General features: G+C 48.0%; 1 protein-coding gene across 2 annotated transcripts in view; it reads right to left on the bottom strand.

The window, feature by feature from the left end:
* Window positions 1-23,990, bottom strand: part of GCM1 (GCM transcription factor 1) — a 289,129-nt gene that overhangs the window by 205,650 nt on the left and 59,489 nt on the right. For both annotated transcript variants that reach the window (XM_085610845.1, XM_085610844.1), the window contains exon 2: window positions 15,954-16,206. In XM_085610845.1, the coding sequence (XP_085466971.1) occupies window positions 15,954-16,206 (253 nt within the window). The remainder of the gene's footprint in view (window positions 1-15,953; window positions 16,207-23,990) is intronic.

A 23,990-nucleotide genomic window follows, 5' to 3' on the forward strand; every position in this document is an offset into this window, starting at 1 on the left:
ATTTAATAATTATCGGATGCTTAAATACCTCAATCTTTGTTACATTTTAGTTACATTTTGCAAACATTTAACAGATAAAAAGCATACTGTATTTACTGTATCATGCAGATTTTTATGTTTTAAACATCAAAATCCACATGTTACTCCCCAGAAACCTTTGATAGGTACTATGTATCGCACCTAATAAATAGCTCACCCTAAGATATCCTTATTTATTAGGTGTGATAAATAGCGCTTATGCTCGTAATCAGGGCCTAAATGGCAAATTGGGCATCTCCTTAAATGACTGAATAAAGCAATCAACAGCTGAGAGGTGATAAGTCAAGATTTTAAAACATCAAGCATTCCATATGCAGCCACTTAATGATATTTGAACAAAATAAGTTAGAAACATATATTTGTTTAAATTTGAAAAATATGCAGCAGATGCTAGGTTATGTGACATTTACATTTATGTGGATAGGCAGCAGCGTTTGAAATGCAGTTAACCATGCTCATAAGTCCAGTTGTTAGATTTTCGATTCAGTTGTGAGACAGGTACACAGAAAAAGAGTAAAAGAGACCCTTTGAAAGAAGGCAAGCTTTGTACTGAGTTAGCAAGCGGTGTATAAAGAAGACGCAGGACATAGTTTGTATTAGCGCAGAGATTACTCTCTCTATTTAAGTGTATTTATAGAGTGCAGCCCAAGCTAGGGAAAAACTATGAGACTCATTACAATGTCAGTCAGAAATTATTCCGACCGACTCAGTGTCGGAATGTTTTCCAACCAAATCGGATTGGGGGAGTCCGACTGACTGATTACGATGGTTCCGAACACCGTTTGGTCGGACTTCTATTGACTTCAATGAGAGCCTGTGTTACGACTGACAACACAAAGAAAGGGGTGGTTGCGAAAAATCGTGCACCCTGTTGCGGGCAACCCATGGTGCATGCAACACTGGATGGTTGCAAAGAGGGGTCCCATAGGTACCCCCACAGGCACCAACGGGAGGCCTCCGGTTGAAGGACGACCTGCTGCGGGCTCCTAAAATTGGTTTCCGACAGCAGATCCATGTCGGACAAACAGAGTCGGAAAGGCTTTCCGAATCCGACATCGTAACCTGTTAGTCGGAAACGCAGTCCATAGAGCTGTACGAGTTGGCTCCATCCGACTCAGTTACTCTGAATGCCGGTCGGAACCGAGTCGGAAGGACTAAATGGCTACCTAACATCATAATCAGTCGGTCGGAAATGTTTCTGAGTCGATCGGAAACACAGGTTCTGACACAGATTCGGACAAACCAAATGCTGTTCGGAGCCTTTCCAACTGACATCGTAATGAGGCCCTATATGTACAATAGTAAGACAAAGAGACCAGTTTGAAATCATCTGAAAGTGAGATTGGATAATGGAGCTCAGAGCACGGGAAATTGTGTACAGTGTGCTGGGGAGGTCAGGGATCATCTTGGACCATAGGGCAATGAATGAGTAAGATTGTGATTATGTACAGCAGAGGGGTAGGATCACCTATGACCATGGGACTGGGAGCAATGGAGATTGTGATTGTGTACAGTGAGGGGAGGTGAGGGATTGTCTAGAAACATGGGAGTGAGAGCAAAGGAGATTGTGATTGTGTACCATGTGGAATAGGAAAAGGATCGTTTAGGACCATGAGGCAGGGAGTGATGGAGTCTGATTGTGTGCAGAGAGGTGAGGGATCATTAAGGACCATGGAACTTGGATCAATGGAGATGTTGTGCAGTGAGGAGAGGTGAGTGGTGAGGAACTGTCTATTACCATGGGACTAAGAGCAAGAGAGATAAGTGATTGGGTATAGTGAGGATAGGAGAAGGATTGTTTAGGACCATGAGGCCGGGAGCGGCGGAGTTTGTAATTGTTAGTCTACACAGAGGAGAGCTGAGGGATTTTCTAGGACTATGGGACCAGGAACAAGGGAGATTTTGATTGTGTACAGTGGAACAGGTGAAGGATCATTTAGGACCATGAAACCAGGAGCGATGGAGATTGTTACTGTTTACTGAGAGGTGAGAGATCAACTAGGACCATGGAACTAGGAGCAAGGGAGATTGTGAATGTGTACAGCAGAGGGAGGTGAGGGATCATCTAGCACCTTGAGACCAGGAGCAACGGAGATAGAAATTTCAAACAAAGCACTGATGGGGAGGAAAAGGATCATCTAATATAATGGTTTCTGGGGGTGGGGGAATACAAATTGTGTACAAGATGATGGGGTGTCTATGGTGAAGATGCCAGGAACTATGAACCTAGATGTTGTAAACTACTAAGTGGGTTAGGTGAAAATGATCATACGGGGCAACAGAGCCAGGAAATTGGGAAGATCCTCATGTAGGGTCTCAATTGGACGCTTCTCTGTATATTTTAGTTTAATTATAGTTTATCTCAAGATGGATAAAACATAGTTTAAAAAAGTAAAGAAAATTATATTTTTAGGTGATGTTGGATGATCTAAAGGTGCACAGATCTTTGCTCCTTGGCATGCACTACCAACTGAGCATCAGTCACTGTAAAGACACGTCTACCACTCGGATGACACTGCAACTCTATGTCTAAATTACAGTTACAGCTGGGCACATTCCTTAAGTTTGCACCAGGGTTTTTTCAGGATCTTTGCATTGCTTTCACATAGAGCATCTTGTTCGTTTTTTAAATGCATTCCATTTGTGTCAATGATGGAAGGAAAAGGTTGCACTTGAAAGATTAACATGACATTTTACTCTAATTCTAATTATACAAATAACTTGAAAAATAAATGTTATGAACGTAAATTGCATCTTCTGTTAAAATGCTTTTGAGAATGGGGGATCTCTCTTTAAAGCTGACACTAGGATTTGTGTGATGATAGGAACAGAAGGAAGTTGAATGCCCTGTGTGGACTTTGTAATTGGGAGATATATTAATACGTGGGTCACGATGTCCTATACTTCTTGTTAAAATGAACGTTATCAATGAAATGCACTGTATCTTTATTATCTTATAGTATATAGTGTTTCAAAACTAAAAGACAACCCGCTAATGTTTGCCCTTTCCTTAATAGGTCCTATTACTAATGCACCTGTTCCTCAAAAGCAGGCTTCAGGCTGCTGTGTTGGAAATGTACCCTTCCTGCAGGGTCAACCAAGATCGGTTTGCATTTTTTTTAACCCTATTTTTGTTGACTGTTGAACTCTGTGCACTTTATCCCTGCTAACTGGTGGTAAAGTGATTTTGCTTTCCTCTCTAAACATGTTAGATTTGGCATTCCCCTAATTGGCACATTTAACTTACCTGCAAACTGCTAGTATATGGCGCCACTTGTACCCAGTGCCTGTAAATTAAATGCTACTAGTGGGATGCAGCACTCATTGCGTCAACCACTAAAGTAGCACTGTAAACATTTCTCCACGTATGTCATTGCAGCCTGGGTGAGCAGTTTTAAACTGTAATTTCGTTCTGGCAAAATAAACCTTTTACCAGACCTAAAGCTTCCTTTTTAATACTTATAAGTCACTTCTAAGGTAGACCCTAAATGTCCATAGGGCAGGATGCTTGGTATTTAAAAAGTAGGGCACATATATTTAATGTTTACATGTCCTGGCAGTGAGTGAATAATCTTCAAAGTAATTTTTTTTCCATGACAAGTGAATCAACTCATAGGGCCTACTTTCCGTTTGGGAGCAGCGAGAAATGGTATTCTTGACCCTTTTTTCACCAATCTGACTGAGGCTAAAATCACTGCGATTACTCCAGTAGAATGGTCTGACCATTTCCTGGTGTCTATCCAGTGTCCCGTGTCAGCGACCACTCCCACTTCTTCAGCTAGACGGGCACCTAGGAGACCTTGGAATAAACTCAGGCTGGAAGATTTTCATCGTCTTCTGTTAGTGGAGCCCCTGGGCCCATCTAACAATGTAGACGAGGGGTATGACCTCTTCTGCTCCTGGCTTACTAGGGCTCTGGACGCTCTGATACCTATTGTATCGACTAAGATCAATCCTCGTGAGTCGAGTCCCTGGTATGATGGGGCCTTACGCGCCTTGAAGGGAGCCAATAGACGGGCGGAGAGGGCTTGGCGGAAGACATATGGGGCCGATTTAAAAGCTGCATATGCCGCGTCCGTCAAGCTCTATCATCGGGCCATATGTCGTGCTCGAGCGGCCTTCTATGCCGAAGAATTCCGGAACAGCACCAACCCGTCAAAGGCCATCTTCAAGGCGGTTAAAGATCTTATGGCTAAGCGGACTACCTCTACAGCCGAGAGTTCTGTCTCCCACTGCGAATCCCTTGCTTCCTATTTCTTGGGAAAAGTCCAAGCTATTTATCGGACATTCCCTAGCATTGGGGTCTCGTCGGGAAGTTCCAATGAGACACCTCGTCAGATCACCCTGCTCTCATTTCCCCCTCTCACCTCGGATGGTTTTGATAAACTTGCTTTGCAAGTTAAATCTGGATCTCCATCCGATCCAGTGAGGCCTGCTCTCTTTCGAGACCAGACCTTTATGGGACGCCCTGTTGTGCGTTCCCTTGTCAACCTCTCCTTGGAGTCGGGGGTAGTTCCAACTAAATGGAAGCAGGCGGTGGGGTCCCCCATTATTAAAACACCCTCCTTGGACCCGTCTAAGCCTGAAAGTTTTCGTCCCATCTCGCTGCTACCCTGGCTGGCAAAGTTGACAGAGGCCCATGTTAATCTGGCCCTGTCAGAACATCTAGCCCGGACCAACGCCCTCGACCCCACACAGAATGGCTTCCGTGCTGGTCACAGCACGGAGACCGCTCTTCTTGTGATGGTGGAACATCTGCGTGCAAGGTTGGATGCTGGTCAGACGGCGGCGCTGATATTGTTAGATCTCAGTGCCGCCTTCGATAAGGTATCTCACAGCATCCTCCTGCATCGGCTCGAGGAGATTGGTATCAGTGGTTTGGCGCTGCAATGGCTCCGCTCCTTCCTGGACAACCGCTCCTTCTGTGTGGCCATCCCTCCCTTCACGTCCAGTTTCCAGCCTCTGGCCATGGGGGTTCCGCAAGGGTCCTCGCTGAGCCCCACGTTGTTCAACCTTTACGTGAGACCGCTGGCTGATGTCGCGAGGCAGTGGGGCCTAACTTTGGTCTCATATGCCGATGACACTCAGCTGGCGGTTACTCTCAGCGGGGATGTACAACAAGATGCCCCCAGGTTTCAGTCTGGACTGAAGGCGGTGGCTAGCTGGTTGACAGGAAACTGTCTCCAGCTTAATGCCACAAAAACGGAGGTAATGGTTGTCGGGAAGGGAGTAGAGCTATGGGGCGATCAGTGGTGGCCTTCTGAGCTGGGCCCCACTCCGACCTCGGTGTCGGAGGTGAAAAATCTGGGGGTCTGGTTGGACGCTGGCCTTACCTTTGTAGGGCATACCAAAAAAACTGCAGCCGGTTGTTTTGGTCTGTTAAGAGGACTTAGACCAGTTCTTAAATGTTTCGATGCCCCAACCAGACAGCTTGTAGTCCAGGCAACTATCATCTCTCGTCTGGACTACGCTAGCTCTCTCCTGGCTGGGGCCAACCAGGCTGAGTTAACTCGCCTACAGCGAGTTCAAAACGCTGCGGCTAGAGCCATTGTTGGCCTACCCAGATTTTGCCCGGTGGCGAATGTCCTCCGCTCCCTGCATTGGCTCCCTGTAAGGAAGCGTATTCTTTTTAAGGTCCTTTGTTTGGCCTTTAAAATCTTAAGAGGTATAGGCCCTGAAATCTTGTCCAACTGTATTTCTTTCTATGTCCCCACCCGCAGTCTCCGATCTCAGGGCCAGGCCCTTGCTGTGGTCCCCAGATTTAGACTCAGCCGGATGGGGGGTCGTTCCTTCAGCGTGAAAGCTGCACTAATTTGGAACACCCTCCCAGTTGAAGTCCGTCAGTTAGATGATCTGCTGTATTTCCGGAGAGCTATTAAAACATTCTTGTTTTAGTTGTCCATTTTAGGTCTTTTTTTCCTGTTGTGTTATGTTTCTCCTTGTCTCTGCGCCGGGACGCTCCTTGGCTGGAGTAGCTGTGCGCATAACAAATTAATATAACATAACATAACATATTCAAGGACTCATTCTAATACTCAAAGTCCAAATTAATGGTCAAGTTGTAATATTACTATTTTGGAAATGACACTATTAGAAAACTGTTATTTTCAAGCCTAACACCAGAAGACTTTCCTGCCCGTGCCCAGCTATCAGCTGACCCCAGATGGCTTGCCTGTAGTGAGATATGCATTGCTCCCAGACAGTGGGAAAAGGGCTCTGGGTGTGGGCAAGGGTACTCCTTTGATAGAATGGCCTTGGAGCGGTGCTCAGCCCCTACCTGAGCTTCAAAGGTTGCTTACCATGTCACTGGCAGCTGTAGCTGACACCTAGGCCTGTCTCCCTTTTTCCTCACTAAATAGGCTGGCACCAAACCAGAAGGAAGGGAGAACAGACCAGAACTGCATTAGGGGGTGAACTAAGGGTTGCCCTCCACCCACAGTCTGGCACTGAGCATAAAAGTGAACCCCACAGGCTCTCCCCAGAACACTCCTGGACCTGTAAAGAATCAGAAGGACTGCCCTGTTGCCTGAAGAACCTGAAGGAAGACTGGACCTGCTTGCCCTGAACCCAGTATCCAAGAAGTGACTTCAAATGTAATTTGGCTAACCTCCTGTTTGAGGTACGGGGACACAACAAGCTTCAAAAGGCCTCTCTCCCAACAACTGCCCAGCAGCCCAGCTCCAACTGGCCATGCCCTGGACCCTCCTGCTGACTTCTGCCTCTACAACCTGAGTGAGTACTGACCCCCAAGAGGTGCTCCCCATTTCCTGGACCCTTAGATCGTTTTTCGAGTGTACTTCTCCTGACCCCAAACTGCAAGAATTTGGGCTTAGAAACTTTCTGCTAACTTTTTGTCAGGAGAACCGGTGGAGACTAGGATCGCAGTTGAAGCCACAGCTTTTGAGGCTGAAGCACCAGTTGCCTTCAGCTTGCTGGGGGTTCCAAAGGAGTGTCAGGACAAATCTTGTTTTTTTGTGTTTTTTTGTGGAAAAGATTCTAGAGTGCAGTTCAATCTTTTGCAAACGTGTTTTATGCAGTTTCAGGGATACTGAGACTTTCTCTTGGGTGAGCAACATCAAATTACAGCCAACACATGTTTCGTCCCTTTACATGGCCATCCGGCCTGGGCCTTCCTTAGGGCGTACAGGAATATAGAGGGCACAAAATTGTCCCCTGTTGTCTGGTGGAATTTCTTTGTATCAAGTTTCAAGAAATAAAGGGCGCATTGCCCACGTGCGATCTATCCATTCGGACCCTTTTTCCCCCCTTTTCCTCTGAGAGTCCTCAGCCTGCTGGTTTGCTCTGCTGAAGGAGATCCAACTTCCAGAAAAGTGTCTAAGTCAGAACGTAAAGGGCTTCACCAAGACCGATATCGAGCCTAAGCTGCCAATGTTTAGGCCTTCCTCAGCATGGACTCTGGACTTCGTCCACTCCGAGCTTTCCTGCCCTCTTCGATGACTGCACCAGGACCCTGCTCTTCAGCTACTCACTGTTGTCAAGTCCCGCTTTGGATCCAACCTGCAACTTGCCCCACCGATGACTTGTCAATGACCACTTTTCCTCCATAAAAGTTTCTAAGTCAGAAGGTAAACTTTCCACTGGAACAATCGTGGTCCCTGAATTGGACCCATGTTGTACCGCAGTCGGCCTTAACTTTTGACTTTCACCCGGTATAGTGCGACCAAATTAGAGTGGTTGACACTTTTCCCACGCTATTTTTAATTCAAACTTTAAGAACTCGGGAGGAGGAGCCTAGCGCGCAACCAAGATGGCCGCGTAGGTGCGAGGCTCCCGAGGACCTCCGCGACCTCCTGAATTAATCCTGGCGATATCCTGTCCTTGTTGAGGGGACTGTGTTGGGGAACCGGAGCTGAGGCGCCACCCGTTTTTTGGGCTCGAATCGGACCCCGGACGCCGGTGGGAGCATCGATCGAAGGTTGTGGCCTTCTCCTTGCCGGCCCCCCGGATTGGAGTAGTGGGGCGATCCGGGGACAAAGTGAATAACAGCGGCGAACGGGGCTGGGCGACTGGCGTACCCCGCACTTTCACTTTCGCTTTTGCGCCCTCCTAGCTCTTAGGCGGGGTCGGACTGCGGAGCGGGGTGTGGTGGTGTGGCCTTGTCCAGGAGCCCGGCTGACCCGCCGGCGGTGGGTTGACCCGCGGTTCGGTGGTCGCCCCTGCCCCCCCCCTGGCACCCGTGACTTGGTACAGCGGCCCGTTTGGGGTGCTTGGCACGACGGTGGAAGAGCCAGCATGTCCACCAAACAAGATGGCGACCGGGCGAAGGTGAAGACGACCCGCCGTGGCACGGCGCTCCAGGCCAACAGTATGGACCGCTACACGCTCCAGAAGGGTTCTCCGGAGACATCGCGTGCATCCCCGGTGGGCCCGACGGAGCCATCCGCTCATCCGGTGGATCTGACCCTCCGGGACGTCATGGGCGCCATCGCAGAGATGAAGGCCTCGGTGGACCAGCGTTTCGACACCTTAGCGCAAAAAATAGACTCGGTCCTGGTGGATGTGAGCCTTGTGAGGGCAGACTTGTCCAAAACGAACGACCGAGTCGACTCCCTGGCCCACACCACAACGAGCCTCACGACAGACGTGGTGGCCCTCCAGAAGGAGGTGCGCCGGCTTGGCCAGGCGAGCGCCCTGATGGACCGGCGACTGGAGGACTCCGAGGGTCGGGCCCGGAGGAATAATGTCCGTATTGTGGGGGTGCCGGAGGGACGAGAGGCGGAGGCGGCGGATCTTTTCGTGGAAGAGTTGATCCTGACCCATCTCCAGCCCCGGGGGCTGAGTAAGCTTTTTGCGGTGGAGCGTGCTCACCGGGTCCCCGGGGGCAGACCTAAGACTGGTGCCCCGCCGCGGCCTCTCATTGCCCGGATTTTTAATTTCCGGGACAGAGATGCTATCCTCCAGACCTCCAGACAACAGGGACCGGTCAAGCTTGACAACATGGAGGTACATTTCTACCCAGACTTTACCCCGGCGGTCCAGAAGCAGCGGCAGAGCTTTCTTGGTGTTAAACGTCGCCTAAGGGACCTGAACCTCAAGTACTCAATGCTCTTTCCAGCTAAGCTGAGGGTAGAGGTGGATGGTCGCACTCACTTCTTCGACCGGCCCGAGGCGGCTGGGGACTGGCTGGACACTCTGCCTGGAGATCGGGGCCGGGGGGGCGGGGGGGGCGCGGCTGGCGAGGAGGGCCCGCCGGAGCAGAATTGAGGGGTGACTGCATAGGCCTTGCTCTGGACGTTGTTCCTTCACCATTTATTGATTGCGTATTTTCCCCTCCTATGGAGGTCGTGCGGGGTCTGTTGGGGGCTTCCCTCCTCCTCTGGGGGACTAGTTAGTATTTTAGCTATGGGGCGACAGGCACACTGCACTTTGGGGGGGCTGTCTGGGCTCATGCAGGGGTGCAGGGAGGGGGGAGTTTTGTTGGGACCGGGGGGTGGGGGGGGGGTGTTGTTTGTTAGCACCGCAGGGCAAACCCGCTACTATGTTGTTGTTTTCAGGATGCTCGATGGGGGACGACCGATTGTTTCGACGTATGATGGGGGGTAGGGATTTGGCTGTGTTGTCATGGAATGTTAACGGCCTGGGGGATAGGATTAAGCGTGGTGTGGTCCTGCAGTACTTAAAACGTATTTCACCAGATGTTGTCTTCCTGCAGGAGACGCACCTTATAGGTAACTCCTTTCATGCAATGAACCGGCGGGGATATCGTTTGGCGGCCCATTCTGGCTTCACCTCGGGCTCGCGGGGGGTGGGTATTATGATCAAGAACTCGCTCCCGTTGGAGATTGATGAGGTGCGCCATGATGAGAGGGGACGCTACACGGTTCTGGTGGGAAGAATGGAGGGTAGAGTGTTTATCTTTATATCAGTGTACGTCCCGCCTGGGTTACAAGCCACCACATTTGCGGACCTGGGGCGCCTCCTTCTGGACCTTCCGAGTGGCCTGCTGGTGGTTGGAGGGGATTTTAATGCGGTAGCCTCTGGGTCTATGGATCGCCATCCCCCTAGGGACCTCCCCCGGGCACAGGCGTGGCTGCCCGGCCTTCTGGACACGCTGGGCCTGGTGGATTGCTGGCGATTAAAGCATCCTGCATTGCGACAGTACACCTTCCACTCGGGTGCCCATGGTAGCCTCTCGCGGCTTGATTACATCCTTGTCCCGGCGGCCCACGCAGGGAGGGTGGGGGAGGTGCGCCATCTGGCGCGGGGTATCTCAGACCACTCCCCATTGTTGTTGCATCTCGATGTCTTCCCGAGGGGGGATGGCAGGGTGGCCCCAATCAATGCATGGTATTTGCGCGACCCCACCATTCGTGCTGATTTGATCAAATCCCTACAGCGATATTTCGCTGAGAATGTGGGGTCGGTCTCTTCGGCCATCTCCCTGTGGGAGGCTTTCAAGGTAGTCCTTAGAGGGGAGGCCCTCTCCTTTATCTCCCATGCCCGGCGGCGCGAGCGGGAGGAGGTGACCCGGGTAGAGGCCGAGATTGCAGAACTGGAGGGTGACCTGGGAAGCGGGGTAACAGACGACAAGTTGCATGTTCTACACCTAAAGCAGGCGGCCTATCGTGCCCTCGTCACGGAGGCGGCCAGGGGCCTCAGTAGAGAGCAGCAGGGGCGATTGTATGATGTGGGTGATAAGGCTGGCAAATTGATTGCGTGGTTGGATAAGAGGGAGAGAGCGAGCCGTGTGGTGCCTTTGATTGAGAGTGTTGATGGTGCGTGTGTCACTGAGCCGGAAGCCATTGTCTCCTGCTTCGCGGATTATTTCCGCGAAGTCTACTCCCCGGTTTCCCCCTGCTCGGAGGCAGACTCCCATGCCCTGCTTCGGGACATCGCACTGCCCTCCCTAACGGTGGAGGACAGGGATTCGCTGGACGCCCCTCCCACCTCGGACGAAATTGCCTTGGCTATCCGCTCGGTTGCATCCGGCAAGGCCATGGGCCCCAATGGTATTCCCATCGAGCTCTACAAGCTACGCCCGGATGTGTTGGCGCCCCACCTGCGCGCGATGTTCCTTGCGGCCCACTCGCGGGGTTCCCTCCCGCCGGACCAGCGTCTAGCCACAATTGTGGTGATCCACAAGGAGGGGAGGCCCCGTGAACGGGTCACATCCTATAGGCCGATTTCGCTTTTGAACGCGGAGCCCAAAATCCTCGCCAAGGTGTTGGCCAACAGGTTGGTTGGCGTGGTGGGCGATTTGGTCCACCAAGACCAATCTGGTTTTATACCGCACCGCAACACGGCGCTCAATCTGCGGCGCTTGCACGGGGTGCTCGCGCGTGTCCCATTTGTGCGGGAGCCGGCCATCTTGGCGTCCTTGGACGCCACCATGGCGTTTGATACGCTTGAATGGCCATACATCTGGGCGATGCTGGCAAAATTCGGGTTTGGCCCGGGTTTCATTAGCTGGGTCAAATTGCTATATTCGGGCCCATTGGCGCAGGTGGTAGTGAATGGGCGAGTCTCGGCCCCATTCGCGCTGGGGCGGGGTACGCGACAGGGCTGCCCCCTGTCGCCTCTCCTGTTTGCCCTGGCCCTGGAGCCCCTGGCGGAGTGGCTGCGGTGGCACCCTTCTATCCGTGGTCTCCGCTGGACCCCCGAGCATGAGGACCGTGTGTCCCTCTATGCTGACGATATCCTTCTGTATCTCGCCTCCCCGCGTAAACCACTGATCGTCCTGGTTGATGTTTTGCGTTCATTCGGTCGCAACTCAGGCCTGGTCATCAACTGGGCGAAATCCTGTGTATATGTGCTTTCCGGGGAGGCTCCGGCCCTACCACGGGACTGTCCGATCCAGATTGCCTCCCAAGGTTTTCGGTACCTGGGTATCTATATCACTCTTGACCCGGAGGCTCGCTATGAGCGGAATTTGTTACCCCCCCTCCGGCGTTTGAGGGAGGACGTGGTGCGCTGGCGGCGTCTGCCGCTCTCGCCGCTCGGCCGAGCGGCCTTGTTTAAAATGATGTCCCTGCCACGCTTCCTCTACGCCCTCCAGAATACTATGGACTTGGTCCCGGCACGCTATTTCCGTGAGGTGGAGGGCCTCCAGCGGCGCCTGTTCTGGGACGGGAGGCCGCGCATTGCTCTGGCTAAATTGACGCTCCCGTGGTACGATGGGGGGGTCGCCCTCCCTGACATCAAACGGTATTACTGGGCCTCCCAACTAGCTGCAATTAATCATGGCCTTTACGGGCCCGCCCTGAACCCGGCATTTGAGATGGATAAGATGCTCCTGCCCGGTGGCGATTACAATCGAGCGCTCTACGCTGGCGCGCCCGACTCCCGTTTGACGGGACCGACGCGTGTCATGGTGCGTGTCTGGCACGCGGCTAATGCAGCTATGGGGTGGAAGGACCGTTTGACCCGGGCGTCACCGCTGTATGCGTCTGAGAGGTTGGGCTCCCTGTGGACGTCGAAGGGCTTCGAGAAGTGGGACACGATCGGAATCAGCACGGTGAGAGATCTCTGGACGAGAGGGGGATTCAAAACTTTTGAGACTCTGCAGGCGGAGTTCCAGCTGCAGGGCAGTGAGTACTTTCGGTACCTACAGGTCCGCCATGCGCTGGGCTCCGTCTTCTCGGATGTCGCATCCATTCCGGAGTCTTCCCCCCTGGAGGACAGAGTCCTAGATGGCCATGTCCCGGACAGCACGATCTCCCTCATATACAAAAAACTGATCAACGATAGATCGTGCCTGCTGACTAGTCTCCGCGAGGCTTGGGTTGCCGACGGGCTGGAGCTGGACGATGAGGATTGGATTTCCGCGGTGGCCTCTCCGAAAGAGGTGGCCATCCCGGCTCGCCTTCGTTTCGTCCAGCTCAAGATCCTTCACCGGGTTTACGTGACGGGGCCAAGGCTTCTGCGTATGGGTTTTGCTGGTGATGGAATGTGTAAGCGTGGCTGTGGTGCGTTGGCGACTTTCATGCATATACTGTGGGAGTGCCCGAAGGTGGAGCGATTCTGGCGTGGTGTGCATGAGGTCCTGCGTGTGGTGACGCGTGTTGCGCTGCTGCCTGAAGCGAGGAGATGCTTGCTGAATGTATGGGAACCGAATGACTATTCCGTCCCGCAGACGCGGTGGGTGACTCTGGGATACATGATAGCCAAGCGCGACATTGCTCAATTGTGGGGATCCCAGAGGCCCCCTGCGGTGTCGGCCTGGAAAGAGCATATGGATTGGTGTATGTTTCGTGAAAAGGTGGTGCATGTGGCGAGAGGTAAGCCTGGGGCGTGGGTGAAACTCTGGGGCCCCTGGAACGCCTACCGCGGGGGTATTTGTGAGCCACCACTGCTACCGGCTGCCTCGCCTGCTCCGTCTCCCTAGACGGCCCCCCTCCCTCAGCCGCGGGCGCGCGGTCCCCCAGTCCCTGATCTATTCCCATTCCCCTCTCCAGAGTTTTGCTGCTGGTTTGGATCCCCCACTTATGGAGCACGTGCTGTTATTTTGGATCGCGGGTTGCCTTGCGGGTGTGGTTTTTTGGTGTTGTTTTGTTTCAAGAAAAGGGAACCGTACTGTGGGCTTGGAGCTGTGTGGCCTGCACCATTGATTACTCCTGTTTCACTGCTCTGCACTGCCTAGAGACTTTTATTGTATGTGTGCAATATGTTTTTGTCATTCTAGCGGCCGGCCGGATGGTTGTAGGCCCATACCTGTAACTTTTACGAACTGCAATAAACGGTTTCAAAAACAAAAAAAAAAAAAAAAAAAAAAAACTTTAAGAACTCATATATACAGTTTTACTCATTGTAATTTAGTCGTTTAGTGTCATATTATTGATTAAAATATTCTCTATTTTTCTACATTGGTTTGGTACTTCTCTTTTACTTTTAAGTTAAGCCTGACTACTTTGTGTCAAGTTACCATATGGTTAAGCATAAGTTAATTTAGTGACTATAGTGGTTCACCCTGACAAGGATTGTGATTATTATGAGTTGGGTTATCACCCCCTTCAATTAATATGCCAATTTCTCACATGGTGCTTTCTTTTTTTATTTTTAGGTAATGACCATCCATCACCCTGGTGTAGTGAGCAAAAGAACGATGGATTTAACCCAGATCTATTGACTTGGGCAAAATGCTTGCATTGTCAGCATTCCGTCCATCATTTGTTTGCTGTAACACTTTCTGCCCTAAGTGGGATAGGCATGCCCAGACGTGGTTCCCTTGCACACTGTGCCACAGGATTCAATCTAGCCTGGCTGAAGAAGGGTGACATACCCTGAAACCGGTCCCAGGATGCTTGTTTCCAGTCCAGATAGGACGTGGCCTGGCAGTTCGTTCTGGACTGTTCCCATGGGGCACAGGGTCAAGACTGATTTGCATATGGCTGGGTCCAAACTGGGGTGTCGTAGTGAGCAAAAGAACAATGGATTTAACCCAGATCTTTTGACTGGGGGGGAATGTTTGCATTGTCTGCATTCCATCCATCATTTGTTTGCTGTAACACTTTTCGCCCTAAGTGGGATAAGTATGCCCAGACGTGGGTCCTTTGCTCACTCTGCCACAGGATTCAAGCTAGCCTGACTGAAGAAGGGTGACATATCCTGAAGTCGGTCCCAGGATGCTTGTTTCCGGTCCAGGGAGGACCTGGTCTGGCAGTTTGGTCTGGACTGCTCCCATGGGGCACAGGGTCAAGACTGATTTGCATATAGCTGGGTCCAAACTGGGGTGACGTAATGAGCAAAAGAACGATGGATTTAACCCAGATCTTTTGACTGGGGGAGAATGTTTGCATTGTCAGCATTCTGTCCATCATTTGTTTGCTGTAACACCTTTCACCCTAAGTGGGATGGGTATGCCCAGACGTGGGTCCCTTGCTCACTGTACCACTGGATTCAAGCTAGCTGGGCTGAAGAAGGGTGACATCTTCTGAAACCGGTCCCAGGATGCTTCTTTCCGGTCCAGGGAGGACCTGGCCTGGCAGTTCGGTCTGGACTGTTCCCATAGGGCACAGGGTCAAGACTGATTTGCAAATGGCTGGGTCCAAACTGGGGTGCGTAGTGAGCAAAAGAACGATGGATTTAACCCAGATCTTTTGACTGGGGGAGAATGTTTGCATTTTCAGCATTCCGTCCATCATTTGTTTGCTGTAACACAACATCCGTCACCCTGAACACACAAAATCATTACCTGATTTTATTACTAAATTATAGTTCAAAGTGCAAGTTTTATAGGTGCCAACCAAAGTAACTTGCATTTACACTAAAATGTTACCACTTTTTGTGTATGTACATATATGTCACTGAGGTGTAATTGTGATGGGGCACACTTGGGGATTTTCAACTAGGGCAAAGAAAGCTCTAGAGTTGGCCTACTGCTGAGACTCTTCTCCCTGTAGCTGAAGGGTATATATAGGTTAGCCATGGGTGTCATCAGCGTGGGAGAATTGGATAGAAATTTGAGCACAACAATCCACTGTGTCATATTTAGCTCCTCTGTAACAGGTTTTATGCTCCCTAGAGTTTCAACCCTATTCTTAAGGACACCAAAAGTGTGGTCCATCAGTCATCTAATCTGTTCTCTAAAGTAATCTATTCCAACAATTTTTCTTACATTTCATACTTTTATTTACTCATTTGGGATTTCATGTTTTGAAAGATTTTACTTGGGCCTTCTATTGGTGAAATATATTAGAATGCAAAAAATACTGACATGAGGGTGTGTCACATATTTCCTTTTATGTCTCCCTTCTGTTATCCTTTAATGCCTCTGATCTATAATGTCTGTTGCTCTTACCAATATGCTTCGTTCGATCTGTTACTCGGCTTCAAAATCTTCCATTCCATCATCACTCTTTTCTAATACCTTGGTAATGCTTGTGATTTGATAATATTGTTTTAAAATAATAGTAATTGCAATTATCCGGGAGAAGTATCTTGTTTCTCAAACTTACTTTGCTGCTTTTGCCTTGCTTTGTCACATACTGCAGGTCTTAAATATGTCTTCCTTCCATCTGATGCTGAGCAGTCATTGCTGCAAACCAATACACCAAGACATGACTTCTTCAATATGCGAGAATTGTGGTTGTTGGTATTCCTCATTGCCCAACTGCTCATGTGCCTCTGAGCATTTTTATCAGATGAGCTGTACACATGCTTTATGTAGGAGTCCGGCCAGTCCTCGAAACGGTCAACTTGTTTCAGGTCCTAGTGAAAATCAAAAAGGAACAAAGATGAAGAAACACATGCAATCTTTTTGAAGCCAAGCAATTTCGATGTCAAGCCTTCAATACAAAACATCTGTCAAGATAATGAGAGACAGAGACAGAGAGAGAGCTCCCAAAACTGAATTACCAATAACTCACACCATTTCGGTAGATCCCTCCCTCTTTCTACAACTGTCTTCCATCACTCTGTCTGCATGTTCCCCTCTTAACCTCACAGAACTTTAAGGAGTGATAGATCCAGGTGGTGTGGCTAACCGCCCGGGATGATGGCTGCCTAGATCTGGAACTTTGGCGTGCCTGCTGCTAACAACAGCTTTTCCAACACTATGGAGACACTGCTGTTCCACTGCACTGCAGCTGCTGATGCACTGATGGTGTGAGGCCCCTAATGCACCGCTTGGCTTGCCATTTTTTGCTATCGGTACGAAGCATGTATGAAGTTCTCTTCTGGTCTTATGGTGCCCTGAAAGTAAAAGGAGACCCTGCCTGTCCCTAATATGGCTGACATAGGGACACATCTACTCATGTGAGTCTTCCAAGCTCTTTTGATACCCCCCGCAGCAAGCCCTGGAGACAATGGCCTTCTGGGGACAGAGGAGTCTTTTGTATTCCCTTTTTATGTGCTACATAGGCGACAATACCTGTTTCATCAACCTCCTGCCAAATATACTTGCCTGATCTCAAGATGGTCATCAGGCACATCTTGTGACTTTCTCTCCCCCACCCAAAGTTTACTTGCTGGCCATATCCACTTACAACACCTATATTGTGAGGCCACCAAAGTGACCCTGCATTAAAAAGCGACCCTGCAGTAAGTGTTACTCTTACCTCGTTGCATGACACCAAAATACCGACGTCTTTACTGTCATCTACAATTTCAAATGGGGAAGATTTTTCTACTCAACAACTAAATCATACTCCCTCACCAGCTCGTCCCACTCTGAGCTGCAAGTATGCCCACTTATCCTGCTGACATGTCTGACCCTAGAGCTCACAACTCCAGGGGCACTCGGGTGGCCTGAAAGATGCAAAACCAGCACAAAAAAGATCCAAACAAGATCCCCCTGACCCTTACTCACCAAACAAATCTAAACCAGATGTTAGCCCTACTCTGGAGCTCATTAAGCAGAACCTCGATACATGTTCTTGCACAATGCACTGAAGCTGTCACAGACTCCAAGCAAAGTAATCTTACCAGGGGCGTAACACAGGACCCCACATCCCCCGCGGTGCGGGGGGGGCCCTGACCTGCAGGGGGCCCCCTCAGCACAGTACTTAGGTCTGAATGCTCCGGATTAAATCCGGAGCGGGGGCCCTCTGTGTACATTGCAGGAGGGCCCCTTAAACTTTCGTTACGCCCCTTGATCTTACAAACATTAAACAGGATATCCAACTTGTAGCGGGAGGAATGACGGAAGCAGAGACTCATATAGGTCTCTTAGAAGACCATAAACAGATATCAACAAAAACCATGTGAATCACCACATCAAGGCTGGCCCGATTTGAGAGAAACCTTACAGACTTGGAAGATAGACATTGGAGGGGTAATCTTCAAATCGTTGGCCTCCCAGGGGGCTCTGAAGAACATGCCTCATTTTGTGTCGCTTTCGTAGAAAAATGGATACCACAAGTTAAGTTTAAGCTTAAGTTTCTCAAAGGACTTTGAAATAATTCAGACCCACAGCAACCACACCTTTAAACCAAAAAACATCTCTCACCCAAAGCCCTGATTTTTGTCCCTCTCCACTATTTACGCATGGAATTAATTCTCTCTCAGATGAAAAAAGTGCAAAGGATCCACTGGCATGGTTCCTCTATCGAAATCTCTCAAGACTACTTCAAGGACATAGTCAAGAGGAGGAAAGTATTTCTTGCCCAAAGGAAAATACCTAAAGATCTGTCAATACAATTCTCTTTCATTGGCCCAGTTTACCTGAAAACCATGTATGACGGGAAAATATCTATCTTTGATGAACTCACAGACTTGGACTCTTTCATCGTGGAAATTCAGTTACTGAAAATTAACTCTTAAGCTAACTATCTTTTGGCCCAGTTACTCTTATGTAGGAAGCAGCTGACCCTCAGTCAATTGTGACATGCTAATATGTTTCTAAATTTTATGCTAATAACTTTTCATTCCTAGTCAGTTAAACTCACTGAAACTCCTATCTAACTGACTAATAAGCATTCTTTATTGCTCAAACCATAACCATACATCATTGTTACAGTTACTATATGATCCCGGAAGCTAACGATTTGAGCTCAACTAATCTACCTATTAAAACTATCCAGTAGGTGATTTGTTACTAACAGTCTGCTCATAATTAAACATCCAACAGAAGGAAATCACTACTAGAAAGTGGCACAAATTCAATCCCATATCCTTCACTCGTGCTCTTAGAGAGAAGAATCTAATGCTGGATAAAGATCTTAATATAGCCAATAATCAGTTCGAAACATGGATTACTGAGGCACTAGATAAGGTAGCACCCTGGAGCACCAGAATCCCTAAGAGACTCAAAATAACAGCACCCTGGTTCAATGATGACCTAAGGAAGGCCAAAAAAAGGTGTAAAAAATCAGAACGAATCTCTTATTGTATTAGGGCCAAAGATGATTACAAAAAGGAGCTAATTAAGAAAATCAGACGTAAATTCTACATGGATAAAATAGAAAAAGCCAGCAACTCTAACAAAGAAATGCTCATAATTCTGAAATCTCTCAAAAATCAAGAAGAGAATAAGGATATAACAGCCTCTATAGAGAGCTGCAATAAGGTAGCAGTTTTTTTTGCAAACAAAGTAACACAAATATATGAGACCTTCCCAATAGAAGTATGGCAGGGCACCAATCTATCTGGTTTAAGACTTGGGAACTTTGCAGGAACAACGTTGGATGATTTTAGAATACAGGATATCGAGGAACTCAAAGCAACAGCGAAAGGAATAAAATCTGGTTCATCTTTAGATCCTGCACGACCTGACAGATTAATGGAAGGGGCAGACACGATTATGCCGTACATTGCAGAACTCATTCTGTGCTCCTTCCAGAGGGGAGTAGTCCCAACCAAATGGAAACAGGCCATCGTCAGACCACTTAGGAAAAAATCTTCCCTGGAGTAGACAGTGTTAGAAACCCTCCGCCCAATCTCACTACTGCCAATTGTGGCTAAGTTCGCAGAAAAAATCGCAAACAAACAGCTGTTCGACCACATCAATACTAACGACCTATTACATACATCTCAATCAGGCTTTAGAATGGTGCACTCCACTGAATCGGCACTACTGAGAGCCACAGAGACACTAAGAAAATATGCAGACGAAGGGCAGACGGCCACGCTGATCCTACTGGATCTTAGCGCGGCGTTTGACACCGTCTCGCACCAATTACTCCTCCAAAGACTGGAAGCCTGCGGCGTTAGGAAGAACGCTCTGAAGTGGCTGACATCGTTTTTATCCGAACGGAGCTTCCAAGTTGCACAACAGACATTATTGATGTCTGATAGTTTCCCTCTGCCACAGGGGGTCCCTCAGGGATCAATTTTGAGTCCCACCCTCTTCAACCTGTATGTGGGACCACTAGCCGATTGTGTAGAGAAACGTGAGGTGTCAATAGTGTCATATGCGGATGACACGCAGCTAATTGTAATGTTGTCCCAAGACAAAGACCAGGCAGCAATCCGTTTCTCTAGATGTCTAGAGGAAGTGGCTGACTGGATGTCAAACCACTGCCTCAAGCTAAATGGGAACAAGACGGAGGTTATGGTGGTAGGCAAGACACCAACCATATGGTAATCCGCATGGTGGCCAGAATCGTTGGGACAAGTCCCTTCCCCTAAAACAGAGGTGAAAAATCTCGGAATCTGGTTTGATTCCAAACTTTCATTTGATAACCAGATTCAGAGGGTAGCTGGTAAGTGCTATGGGGCCATGAAAATCCTGAGGAAAGTCATAGATCTATAGATCTGCTACCATCGAAAGCCAGGAAAACAATAGTACATGCAGTAATCACCTCCCAACTGGACTATGGAAACGTACTACACTTTGGCGCTTCCAAAAAGGCCCTATCCAAATTGCAGAGGGTACAAAAGCAGCGGCACGTTTGGTTCTCAGCCTTCCAAGAAGAGTAAACACAAAGAAATACCAGACGACCCTACACTGGCTGCCAGTGGAGCAGAGAGTCATGTTTAAGGCGATGTGCTATTGTCACCGCATCCTCTCCAATAAAGGTCCGAGATACCTTTATCCACTACTGACCAAATACATCCCAGGACGCAATCTAAGATCCAGGGGGATGGCACTGGTGTTGGTTCCTAGAATATTCAGAGCACGTATAGGGGCACGCTCCTTTCAGGTACCTAGCAGCCAAAATCTGGAATACCACGCCAATCACCATTAGAATGGAACCAAGCGAAACCATCTTTCGCAGACAGTTGAAAACATTGCTGTTCACAAAAAATGGAATATAATACAGTCTCACGGATCACATTAGGGGCAGTAGCAGACTCATCAGTTATGTCTCAGCGCGGGGACGCACCGGTTGGTGTAAACATGCGCTCTACAAATGTACAAATAAATAAATAAACAACTTTGACCAATAGCTCAGCCAATAAGGTTTCTTAAATTTCAAACAGTCGCTACGCTCACCTCAAATGGTGTTGACGCACACCTTCAAATACAAGATTCACTTTTTGCCTGTTTGTGAGTTTTTTATACATTTATTTGGGGTACTACCATAGGAGACTTTATCATCTCCTTCTATTATTGATCTATTTAATCAATATGAACATAATGTGTACTTCACATCTATCTTTAACACAATAGGTACTTGTTATGCCAAATGCACCGTGATCACTATGACTGCCCAAATTTGTAAGATTATAAGCTTAACACTTTACATCTATTCTATGCTGTAGTGGGCCTCTTGTTTCATGCTCCATGGGCCTCTTGTTTCATGCTCCACATCCAGTTATAAGGTTATAAGAAGGTTGTTTTAGGCTGTATAAGTTTACAATAATTTCTGCATTGTCTTTAAAGCTTGACTTGTTAATCAGACTTGACATGTTAATCTATTGTTTGATAGCTATGTCTACTATCTATTTAAGAGATGTCTGTCTTCACTCTATCCCATACACTCATTCCCCCTTAATGCTGTATCCCTTAATAACACTGATATAAGTCTTGACTACCACGGAAAATCACCATTTAGACATGCCAAAACCCTTTCTATAATCCCACCCCACCTGTGCACCTAGTGACATAACTGCTGGAGGATATATGCAAACATTATACTACGCTTTGTACTTCTACTTATATACCCCTTCACAATCCTTCTATAGGATAAGCCCAGCTCCAATAATAAACATCCTAATGCCACATAAGGGTGTGGTCTCTAGCCTTGTGATTCTAGGCTCGACCCCTCAAGGCCTTCACCACCTGTCCTCTTATCGTAGTTAGCTTTCTTCATGAGTACCCCTCTCAGGCACATAGTTTCTTGCTCCCACTCTCCTCTTTTTTGTTCTATCTTTTTTCTCCTCTCTGCTCTCCTTGCTTCTTCACTCTCTTCCTTCCTCACCGCAAACCCCGTCCATCTACATACCCTCCCCCGACCTCCTCACCACTACCCTTTCCTCCAACTGCAATCCTAGCCCTAAACCCTCTTTTCCCCATCCCCTCTATATTACACTGTATGGCATCGACACCGTCAACTCAAACGTACTCAGTACTGCAACAGACATCTTCTGTGAACTTCATATATCTCAAATATGCATAATATAAAGATATTATCCCTCTATGTGAAGGGATTGAACCACCCCAAAAAATGTCAGAAAATTCTGGACTACCTCCAAAAACTCAAGGATGACCTAATACTCTTACAAGAAACAAAGTTCGCTAAAAAAGAAGCCTCCCTCTCGTGAAAGCTTCATGTAAGCATTTATGCTCCCAACAACGACCTCTCATCCTTCCAGTTAGAGTTACGCAAAAAATTATTACACATCCTCCTAAAAAGTAGAATTCTTATGGGTGGTGACTTCAATCTACCATGGGACAGAATCCTAGACAGGAACTTCACCTGCCCCTTTAGACTGAGCAAATCTCACAAACAAATGCTAAATCTATGTAGTGCCCTCACCTGAAAGTAGTATGAAGACTATTTAGCCCTACAGGCAAAGACTTTTCTGTTTTTTTTCCCACCCCAAAATTTCTTTCTCTCGTATAGACTACATCTTAGCAGACAAAATCACATCCTCAGCACCTCAAAACCCAACATCGAACCAATCCTAGTTTCGGACCACGCAACAACATCTCCCAACCCAGAAGTAAACAAACAAATTGGAGAATGAATAACCTCCTCAGAGAAGACCCTACCTTTGGGGAGAAGATTAAAAATATATCATTCAATGCATTAAAGGTAATCGAAACTCAGGCCCCAACGCTCAAGTTGTATGGGATGCCCTGAAATCGACTATCTGTGGTCAAATGATTAAACTAATGTCTTGGAAAACCACCTAGCTAGCTGAACTAGAACAACAAATAAGATCGATACAGAGAGTTCTTAAACTAAACTCAGGCAGTTTTAATTTAATTCAACTGCCTTAGATGAGGTACGAATATAACAAGATTTTAAGGACCAAAGAGCACATCATTGTTTGGAAAACACAAAGATACCTCCCTATGTGGATGTAATAACACCGTTAAAAATACTAGCCTCTTATCTTAAACAAAACTACTGCTGTTCTAGGATAGCCTCCATTACAAATGAAGACGGCACACCTTCCAGTAAGGAAGAGGATGTCTTTGCCGCGTTTGAACGCTTTTACCACAACTTTTACTCCGAAGGCAACCACACCCCCAACGAAACCTTCCTACAATCATTAATGCGATCCCCATCACAAAAATAGACATCAAAACTAAAAACATACAAGAGAAACCCATAGTGAGATTACTAGCGTAATCAAACTACTTAAAACAGGGAAGGCACCAGGGCCTGATGGCTTCTCTGCTTCCTTCTACCATACCTGGGGATCCTGTCTTATCACTTCCCTGGAAGAGCTCCTCTCCTACTTCTCAATCACAGGGATGGTTACAGGGACTGCTGTAGGAACCACAATTACAGTCATTTCCAAAGAAGGCTAAAGGGCCCTCTATCCCTAAGAAATTTTGCCCAATCTCTCTAATAAACATTGACTGCAAAATATACGCAAAAATCCTAGCTCTTAGATCGGAGTGTGTATCCTTCAATCAATAATACATCCATCACAATCTGGATTTTTTAAGGCTAGGTTCGCGCAGACAATGTCAGATTATTCTGACAATAAACATCTCTTATTCAGAGCCAAGATACCTGTCGAGGTGAACGTGCTCTTTACAAATGCACGTTATGTTATTCAGTCATGTCAAAGAGAAATCCCAACATCTTAACCAACCGGCCTGCATGATGGCAATAGACTCTGAAAAGGGTTTTGACAAGGTAATATGGTCTTTTTTTCATGCTACCTTTCCTGCTTTCAGTCTTGGTCCCAATCTATCTAGGATGATTCACGCACTATACAAGGAACCTAAAGCCCAAATTAACATCAACAGAAGCCTGTCAAACAGCTTCAACCTACAACATGTCACTAGACAGGGATGCATCCTTTACCCTCTTCTTTTTCTACTTGTCATGGAACCACTCCTTATAAAAATTAGAGAGAACCCCTGAATTCCTGGTATCCCAATCTCTGCAGGACCACAAAAAGTGGCATCATATACAGATGGCATCCTC

This window comes from Triturus cristatus, chromosome 6 (assembly GCF_964204655.1).
Source record: "Triturus cristatus chromosome 6, aTriCri1.1, whole genome shotgun sequence".
Classification (NCBI taxonomy): Eukaryota; Metazoa; Chordata; class Amphibia; order Caudata; family Salamandridae; genus Triturus; species Triturus cristatus.